The sequence below is a fragment of the Coptis chinensis genome, chromosome 2 (assembly GCF_015680905.1).
Source record: "Coptis chinensis isolate HL-2020 chromosome 2, ASM1568090v1, whole genome shotgun sequence".
Lineage (NCBI taxonomy): Eukaryota > Viridiplantae > Streptophyta > Magnoliopsida > Ranunculales > Ranunculaceae > Coptis > Coptis chinensis.
Genome location: NC_141457.1, coordinates 40,896,157 through 40,906,728, shown reverse-complemented (window position 1 = coordinate 40,906,728; position 10,572 = coordinate 40,896,157). Strand labels below are relative to the sequence as shown.

General features: G+C 37.9%; 1 protein-coding gene across 1 annotated transcript; it reads left to right on the top strand.

Annotated features, from left to right (window-relative positions):
- The first annotated feature begins 7,438 nt into the window (after window positions 1–7,438).
- LOC147516053 (uncharacterized) lies at window positions 7,439–7,858 on the top strand. Its single transcript, XM_086593152.1, has one exon. The coding sequence runs from the start codon at window positions 7,439–7,441 to the stop codon at window positions 7,856–7,858; it is 420 nt and encodes a 139-aa protein (XP_086449278.1).
- Window positions 7,859–10,572: the final 2,714 nt, after the last annotated feature.

Here is a 10,572-nt window from a genome sequence, read left to right as displayed (position 1 = left end):
TTTTGTCGAAAGAAATGAATCTTGGAAAGCATCTCATCCGTCTTTAGGGGTGGGTAAAATGTTCCATAAACAAATGAACAAGTTTAGCCCACGAAGTCCACGTAATTAGCGCTTTGGGCAGTTAACCAAGACGCCGCTTTATCGGGCTAAGGTGAAAGGGAATACCCTTAATTTAATTTGTTCAACCAACCGTAGGATGGTGGAATGTTGTTAGGACTTGTTCAATCCTACGATCTTTGGTAAGGTTTTTCATGGTCTAAACCATGAAAAACGGGTAACAAATTAAAAATATTTGGAGGGATTCTCAAATCCCGGTGGGTCTGCTAGAACGATGCAAGATTTGGGGCTATCGCCAAGGGCTTTGTAGAAGTCCGAGAGAGGAGTCTCTCTTTCTTCCCCATTATATCGGTGGTGTGTGTGGAATAGTAGCTAGAGGTGTAGTTTGTGGTATACTAGATAGACTTGTTTGTTGATGTTGTTGTGTATTTCGTTAGGTGTTTTGTTCGCCGGACCTTAATCTCATGCAAGACTAAGTCGAGCTTAACTAAACATGCAACAGTCAAACAATTTCGATGTACTAGTATAAACCTCTAACAGGAGATCGCGAGGTGTGGAAGAAAGGAATACCGACAAGGCGCCCTTGCTTCGCTTTATGAATAGCGTCTTGTGTACGTGTTCAGTGTATATAAGAGAATAGAACACTGAAAAACTTGACAACTCGAAGTTGAATCAAACTGTGGAAAACCGGAAATTTTAAGCTGCTGGATGCTGGCTATCTGTATGCTGGCGCCTTTGTAAATTCGAAAGTCCAAGAACTTAGCTGCTGGTCGCTTTCTTTGGCGCTACTGAAAGTGTATTGATCAAATTCAAGTAACATATAGCTGGTCGCGCTCTCTTTGAAGCTGGCTTCGATTGTATTTCCTCGCGGAATTTTTCCAAAACTGAAACGGCAACCACAGTATGAATCAAACAAGGGTGGGTGGGTGAAATGGGACTTAAAAATTACTAATTCTATTATGAAAACAATGCTAAAGTGCAACTAAGATGGCAGCGGCGCCATTTGATAACTGTAAAATTTGTAAATGTAATGAATATGATAAAAATGAATAGTCTACCTACGAAATGAACGATGAATTCACAACGTAAGTAAACTAAACTTAACAATTTTACGTGGTTGATTATCAAAGTTTCCTACTCTCAAGTCTATCGAAATAGAATGGAGTAACGAATTCGTTCCACTCCTAGTGCTCTAGCATGGATGTTTTCTAATCTAACTAGTCGTTTTTAAGTCTATGAGAGTTTTACGAAGGGAATTATACTACGATGCAACTACCCACAAGATGCAACTAGTCGGTTATCAGAATACTAAGGGAATGCTACGTTGATTCTATGATAAGGAGTTAGAGGGGGATTGATTCCACCTTAACTCAACTTAATCCACTAATCCGAATAATCGTCAGTAATCCGAATTGAAATGCGCTTCATGGAACAATTGGTTATTCCTAATCCCTAATTATACATGGCATTTCTACCAATTCATAACTAGCATGTGAACAATTAAACCCATTCTCATGGTGAACTAATCGCCTCTAGAGTGGAATAGAAAATCTGACGACTCTCACGATAATCGAATCAAGCTTTCATCAAGGCTTCACAACCCCCTAATGGAGGTTTAGCCTTGAATCATTCATAATCATTTCCATTTAGATTAAGACTAAACATAATATAAAGCATTGAAATTTACTTAATTTAACAATAATGAAATCTAATTTAATGACTAAATTGAAATAAGGACAGGAATTGAATTTAGATCTAGAATTGGAATTGAAAAAAATCGAAATGGGTAAAGAATACTACTTTATTGATCTAATCAAATGAAGAACAAGATTCAAGGTTTAATCTAATGAAATGAATTAGATTTGAAACTATACTTAATCAAAAACAATTAAATAAAACTAGATCTAGAAGCTATTTTAATGGCTACTTTCTATTCTAAACTATCTACTATTTTCTAACTACTGGCTACTGACTACCATTAACACTGAGTCAAGCTTTTGTTTTTATACATCCAGATCCAAAAATCGTGCATGGGCTTGGAGCCATGTTTTGGGCGAGAATCGTGCCCAAAACCCAATTCTTTTCAAATTCAAAAGGCCTTTTCAGCTGCAGTTGGCTTCCACAGACTTTTCATCCACTTCTGCTCCTCTGATTGGGTCAAGGCTTGGACCATTGCAAAGCTCTTTCCGAGCCGGTCGTTTTGACATAAGGTGGGCCTCAATCCGAGGTCTGAGTCCAAAGATATGGCGCCGGAGGAAGTTCAACGACTTTTGCTCCTTTATCTCGCTAAAGTGGCACATTTCTGCACATAATGGACTTTGAAGCCTGAAATGCATAAAAAACACTTAATCAGTATTAACTCTTACTTATTATTCACATAATTGGTCTAACAGTATGATTATTAAGGGGTTAAAACTACAGTTTTGGGCTCTTATCATCCTTGTACTTAACAATTCCATTATTTTCGGATAAAGTTGGGAATTGTTCAGTTAAAAAGGCGTCTTTAGGTATGTTGGTTTTACGCCTAGTAGTGCACAACTCTTTAAGAAACTTAGCGTGATTAGGTAGCTTTTTAATAGCTTCGAGAAAAGGAAGGTTTATCGTTAGATTCTTGAAAACGCGTTCCTAATCTCCTCAAAGTTTGTATCCCCGGTTAGCATGGCTAATTTTTGAGGGAACGGTGGTTTAGCTCTATATTTAGTGTATGGCTCGACTTGATGTGTAACCTTGGCTTTCTGTTTCTTAGGTTGTGGTTTAACTGGTACCTCTACAGTGGTAGGCTCTTCAGTTTCTACTTCGGTATCTAGTTCAATATCCGATGTAGGGAGTACTGATGGGGTAACTATAGGCATAGTTACTTTGTTATCAACCACTCTTCCAGAACAGAGAGTGGTGATGGCATTCAGGTCACCTACTATTGTCGTTTCCGTACTAGTATTACCGTTTACCTCAAAGGCTGTGTTTGTTGTTTTAGGGTTTGGTATAGCTTGTCCTAGAAACACGCCTTTTGGTTGGGCTTTCTCTTGGGCTAATTGTTGTATGCCCTGATTTATAGATTGTAAGATCTGTTGATTTGATTCAGTCATTGATTGGAAAAGTTGTTGGGTAACCTGTATAAAGGCGTCGATACGGTCCGGTTGTGTAGGTGTAGTAGTCACAGGTGGTGCGACTGGAACTATCTCACGTTGATTATTTATGGGTGGGTTTTGATAGTTACTATTGTTAACCGGAACGAGACCTCTATTGGTATTATAACTATTATAATTATTCTCGACCTTGTGCTACACCTTGTCGTGGTGGTTGGCTTTGGTTGTTATAATTATTATAAGTTCCTTGACCTTGTCCCTGTCCTTGCCTAGGTGGAGCTTGATTATAGTTGTTTGCTTGCCTAACATTTTAGTTATTAAAGCCTGGAGTTGTAACTTGTTGATTGTTTCGCCAACTAAAGTTGGGATGTTGTCTCCATGGGGTATTAGGAATAGGATAGTTATTAATGGAGCAAACATTATATTGCTCTACTTGTTGTTGTTCATAGGCGAGAGGACAATAGGAGTCAGGGTGCTCAGGACTCAAACAGAAATTACATTGGTTGGAGTTGACATTCATGACCGGAATAGGCTTTTGTTGAATAGAAATAGCCTCTACCTTTTTAGTTAGAGATTCGATTAAATTTTTAAGTTCTAGATCGGGTTTCATCTCAAACATACCGGTGGCCTTAACTGTTGAAGAAGAACTAGCAGAGTGGGGGATATCATCGCTCCCCCCCCCCCCAATTGTTATTTCGTTTAGTTTGTTCTTCTAAAAATTTGTAAGCCTCCGAGGCTCCTTTACTTAGGAAACTACCCCCATTCATTATGTCAAGGACTTCTTTATGGTGATGTTGAAGTCCTTTGAAAAAGGCACGAACTAACGTGTCTTTTGCTAGGTTATGGTGTGGACACTCTATAAGCAAATCGGTGAAGCGATTCCAAGCCTCAGAAAATGATTCATGAGGGTTCTGTCGGAAGAAATGAATCTTGGATAGCATCTCATCCGTCTTTAGGGGTGGGTAAAAATGTTCCATAAATAGCTGAATAAGTTTAGCCCACGAGTCCAGAGTTAGGCGCTTTGGGCGTTAACCAAGATATTTGCTTTATCGGCTAAGGTGAAGGGAAATACCCCTCGGTTTAATTTGTTCTCGCACCAACCGTAGGATGATGGAATGTTGTAAGGACTTGTTCAATCCTACGCATGTGTTGGTAAGGTTTTTCATGGCCTAAACCATGGAAAACGGGTAACAAATTAAATATGTTTGGGGGGATTCGAAAATCCCCCACTGGGTCTGCTAGAACGATGCAAGATTTAGGGCTATCGCTCAAAGCTTTGTAGAAGTCGGAGAGAGGAGTCTCTCTTTCTTCAGCCATTATGTCAGGTATGGTTGGTGGGATAGTAGTTAGAGGTGTTGTGATTGGTATACTCGATATGTTTGTTTGTTGACGGTTAATTACGTTCGGTGTTTTTCTCCGACCAGACCTTAATCTCATGCAAGTCTAAGTCTAAACACGAAAACAATCCAAACAATCTTGATATTTAGTATGAACCTCTAACTGGAGATGCGAGGTATGGAAGAAAGGAATACCTGATAGCGTCCTTGCTTCGCTTATGAATAGCGTCTTGTTTACGCGTGTTCAGTGTAAATAACAAGTTAGAACACTGAAAAACTTAGAAAATCGAAGTTTGAAACAAACATGTTGAAATCCGCAAAATTTTGCTTAGTGCGCAGTAAGCGCTAGCATAGAAGCGGTCGGCTCCTTGTCCGATAAGTAAGTGGTCGCTTTGGTATGAGGGCTGGTCGAAGTCGAAGTCCAAGTAAGGGAGGGGTGGTCGCCAAGATGAGGGTGGATCGCTCGTGTGCCAGACTATAGGGCGCAGGCGTGCTCCTTATAGGTGCGATCGCGCTCAGTGTAATTTTGTCCCGGAATTTTTCAACGCTGAAACGAATAACCACAGTATGAATCAAACAAGGGTGGGTGGGTTTAATGGGACTTAAAAAATGACTAATTCTACTATGAAAACAATGCTAAAGTGCAACTAAGATGGCAACGGCGCCATTTGATAAACATAAAATGAATAGCTTACCTACGAAATGAACGATGAAATCAAAACGTAAGTAAACTAAACTATTTTTTATGCTATGTTATCAAAGTTTCCTACTCTCAATTCTATCGAAATAGAGTGGAGTAACAAATTCGTTTCACCCCTAGTGCTCTAGCATGGAATTGTTTTCTAATCTAATTAATCAGTCTTAAGTCAATGAGATCTTTACGAAGGTGATATACTACGATACTTACTGAATTTGATTACTTGAATTTAACTACGAATGCTATGGAAATATGATTGTTTTGAATCTAGATAAAGGATTAGAGGGGAATTGAATCCACCTCGAATCCAACTTAATAACCTAGTATAGATTCTTGTATCTCGATTCTTACGTTCTTACGGCAAGAAATTCGAGTTCTAATCCCTAGTGTTCATGGCATTTCTACCGAGTACTAACTAGCATGTGAGGTCGTCCACCCATTCTCATGGCTTAATCCGCGACCTTCTAGATTGGAATAGATTCTACAATGCTTCTACACTATACCACCAAGTTTTCATCAAGGCTTCATCAACCCTCTAATGGAGGTTTTAGCCTTGAATCATTCAAGAATCATTCCCATATGAATCTAAACTACACATATTATCAAGATTCAAATTTACTAATCTAAACTAAACAATGATTAAATTCTAATTAACAACTAAGAGATGGTAACCAACAATAATTAAAACTAGATCTAATAGATTGAAATAACACAATTCGAAATTGCTAAAACAACTATTTTATTTATCTAATCAATCAAGAACAATGATTCAAAGACTTAATCTAAAACAAGAATTGAAAATGGAACTAAAGCTTAATTTAATTAATGAAAACAGATCTAGAATTATCTATATTATTTTAGGTCTAACTAGCTACCATTAACAAAGAGCTAAACTTTGGTTTTTATACTTTCAGATCCAAAAATCGTACATGGGCTTGGAGCCATATTTTGGGCCAGATTCTCTGGCCCAAAACCCAATTCTTTCAGTCCAAAAAGGCCTCTTCAGCTGCAATTGGCTTCCACAGAATTTTCGTCCACTTTTGCTCCTCTGATTGGGTCAAGGCTTAGACCATTGGAAAGCTCTTTCCGAGCCGGTCGTTTTGACATAAGGTAGGCCCAATTCCGAGGTCTAAGTCCAAAGATACGGCTTTCGGAAGTTCTGCTGACTTGTGTGTTGTTTCAGCCCGTGTCGACTTTTCAACTTTTGACCGGGCTTTAGGAAGGCTTTATCTTCTTGAATCTTGGCCTTTAATCATGGAACTCCTTAGTAACCGACCTTTTCTCCTTTATCTCACTAAAGTGGCACATTTCTGCACATAATGGACTTTGAAGCCTGAAATGCATAAAAACACGTAATCAGTGTTAACTCTTAATTATTACTCACATAATTGGTCCAAAAGTATGACTGTTAAAGGGTTAAAACTACAGTTTTGGGCTCTTATCAGTGGCTGCTTGGGATTTTCCTATGAACGCTAAAGTGAGTGATATCATGACTTCTAGAAGCTGGAATGCATAAGTACACACCTTGCAATCTCAAAATTTGAAAGGTAGCATATTGGTAATGGACATAAACAAGCATCTGGATTCGGACTTCATAGTGTGGACACCACATCATAGTGGGTTGTTCTCTTCCAGCAGTGCCTATGCAGCTTTATATCCAGTTTGAGATAAGAAAAGATGGAGTCGATTGGTCTGGGGCAATTGGGTGATGCCAAGCTCTTCTCCAACAATATCCCCACACAAGACAGGTTAGTTCGCAAGAAAATTATTAATCAGTCTTCCTGCTGTCTCTGTTCTCACAGTAGAAAATTCTCCGCACACCTGTTTTTTGAGTGTCCTTACTTGAGGGACTTCTTCTCAAGAGTAAAGAGGTTGTTGGGAATTTCTACCGATACTAGTAATGCAAATCGAGAATGGGCTTCCTTAATGAGATTGAGTAGAGATACAGAAGTAGGGGAGATGTACAAAATATTCATTTGTGCATCGGTAAATAGTATCTGGAAAGAAAGGAATGAAAGAAGGTTCAAGCAAACCTCCAAACCTTTAGAGACACTGTTCAACAAGCTAGAACGAGATTTATGGAATTATATACAAGTTTTGTGACCTGATGTCAAAGATACTGACTGTCAAGGTTCGAAATCTCTTCCACAGGTTAAACATCACCACCTAGTTCAAGCAACAGGTGAATATTAATTGTGCATGGAATCATCGCTAACGCAGATGGGGCTCTAAACAAGAATGGTGCAAGTCACAGAGGCGTGATGAGGGACAAGGAAGGTAGAGTTGTTGCAGCTTTTAGTGGGACTGGCGGTCATCAATTAGTTATATTCCAAGAACTCAATGCTATTGAAATATGTTTGGAGAGATGCATACTAGAAGGTTTTCCTGAGGTAGAAGTGGAGTCTGATTCCATGAGAGCCATAAATGTCATTAACAAGTTAGAGAAACCTCCATGGTACTGTAGAGATGTGGTGGCAGCTATCGAGAGGAAAAAAGATAGGTTTAGCTATATTACTTTTTCACATGTTTTTAGAGAAGTGAATAGGGTAGTTGACTATCTTGCAGGACTTGTACATAATCATGAGTTGTCTACGGTCCATTTTGCTAGTCCCTTAGATTATGAATTACAAACCATTGTAAATGAGGATGCAAATGGAAAAATCTATTTAAGGAAACATTGAGTTTAATACAGGTGGGGGTCTGCCTAACCCTAGCTTATTTGTTTAAAAAAAAAGTAGCGGATAGTTATAACTATCATTTCCCCTGAGCTCAATGTAAGTCAATACATTTGATACAAGTAGTTACCATCTTTTGGGTTCTTTAAAAGGCTAATTCATGATCCCGCTCCTTGTTTTTAGAGTGGCAAACTGGAAATTTTGAAAAAAAAACATAAACGAAATTTTGATATGGTTTAATTTCTCAAAAAAATTTAGGGAAAGCCAACTTTCAATAAGTTATGCCTACTGCACCGTTAATCCTGAAATCAATATTGATCAAGTTTAGCACAAGAAAAAGTTATCACACCTATGGATTTCTTGATTTCTTTGTTCTTACCTCCAATTCTCCTAAGCAATGGTCCCAAGTCATCCAAGACCTTGCTAACGACTTGCCGTGATTGAGGCTTTATCATGGTATTTACATCTTGCACAATCCTTCGTCTAGTACAGTTATATCACTCTTTATCTCCAGCACAAGGTAATTCCCTTCTGTTTTTGTTTCTTCAATCTCCTTATCTTATGCTATTTTTTTTAAAACCTAATTTTGTAAATGATGGGGTTTAACTAAAATACAATGGATTTAAGGGTTTCTTATGTTCTTATGTTTAATTGTATTCCATATGATTTGATAGAAGTGTTGAAGATTTGGAACTTTGTCATGGGCATAGTTCCCATGGTTGATATAATTTCTTCAATTAGATTAGGTGATAAATATCTGTCTCCTACAACGAAACACCATTTGGCCATTTAAAGTTGCTAATTTTTGGGCAATCTATTTGAAAATCATATTTTACACGATTAAGTTCATAGGTGGTATGCTATTTGGTGTAAGGTATACGTTCATTTACATGCTTTGCATATGCCTTCTAGCATTGACTTTAACATATATCTTTGAATCTATAAACTCTCAAGGTCATTGATTTACTAAGTTACTTGCAATGAGTATCATGATGAACTTGAAGCTTCCAAATTACAATAAAGAGTTGCTTGTGACTCCAGGAAATTGTTCTGTTACGTCGATAGTTACCGACATATAATGCAATTTCTGTTGAGGGCATTGGTGGTAGGATAAGCACTAAAGCATGATTATATGTATGTAGATCACTTTGCGAGTTGTTTTCTATTTGTAATATCTATTGAAATCTATCTGAGTCTAATTGTTTAATGCACATGCACTTGCCATGAACTTATCACCTGAACAGCCTGCATTTGACAATGAAGGAGATCTTGAAGAGCTTTTGTAGGTATTATACTTAGTTTTGATAATTATTGTATACTTGTACTATTGTTATATTGGTTTCTTAAGATGTTTATCTGGTTTTGCTTAATTTGCTCAAAGGTTCTGAAAAAGTGTATGATAGTGTGATCAAGAAATGAGGTTTTGCAAGCTGAATGGATCACAAAAACTGTTAGGATAAATATTTTGATGAAAAGGAAAAGCGAAGGAATTGGCAAGCTCAGTTCAGATCTGCCTATGTTCTTTGTCATGAAGCATATACACATGTACAGAAACTCAAGAAACAATTGTATGATAAGGTAACTAACTCTGTAAATATTTTTTGCTATCTTATACCAATATTTACAAAATGTTTAGTAATTTTTTAACTGATGTGTTAAGCTCATTTTCAGAATGCATGTTAACAAACACAACAAACACGCCTTTCTGGTATACCACTCACTATACCTCTAGCTAATATACCACACACACCACCTGAAATAATGGCTGAAGAAAGAGAGTCTCCTCTCTCTGACTTTTACAAAGCCTTGAACGATAGCCCTAAATCTTGCATCGTTCTATCAGACCCAGTGGGGGATTTCGGAATTCCCCCAAATATATTTAATTTGTTACCCATTTTTCATAGGTTAAACCATGAAAAACCTTATCAGCACATGCGTAGGATTGACTAAGTCCTTACTACATTCCACCATCCTACGGTCGGTACTGAACAAATTAAACTGAGGGTGTTTCCTTTCACCTTAGCCGATATGGCGGCGTCTTGGTTAACTGCCCAAGCGCCTAATTCTGTGGACTCATGGGCCAAACTTGTTCAACTATTTATGGAACATTTTTACCCACCATTGAAGACCGATGAAATGCTTTCCAAGATTCATTTCTTTCAACAAAATCCTCACACCATAACTTAGCGAAAGACACGTTAGTTCGTGCCATTTTCAAAGGACTTCTACACCACCATAAAGAAGTCCTTGACATAATGAATGGGGGTAGTTTCCTAAGTAAGGGAGCCTCAGAGGCTTATAAATTTTTAGAAGATCAAATTAAGCGTAATAATAACTGGGGGGGGGGGGGGGTAATGACGATATCTCCCGTTCCGCTAGTTCTTCTACAACAGTTAAAGTCGTCGGTATGTTTGAGATGAAACCCGATCCTAAACTTAAAAATTTAATTGAATCTCTCACTAAAAAGGTAAAGGCTATTTCTATTCAACAAAAGCTTATTCCCGTCATGAATGTCAACTCCAATCCATGTAATTTATGTTTGAGTCCAGAGCATCCCGACTCCTATTGTCCTCTCGCTTATGAACAACAACAATCACAACAAGATAATATTTGTTCCATTAATAGTGAACCTAATGCAGCTTGGTGACAAAACCCCAACTTCGGTTGGCGAAATAATCAACAACCTCCAAGGTTACTTAATCCAAATGTTAGGCAAGCAA

Excerpts from the sequence above, each read along its gene's own strand:
- LOC147516053 (XM_086593152.1), top strand. The coding sequence starts at position 7,439 with ATGAGGGACAAGGAAGGTAGAGTTGTTGCAGCTTTTAGTGGGACTGGC.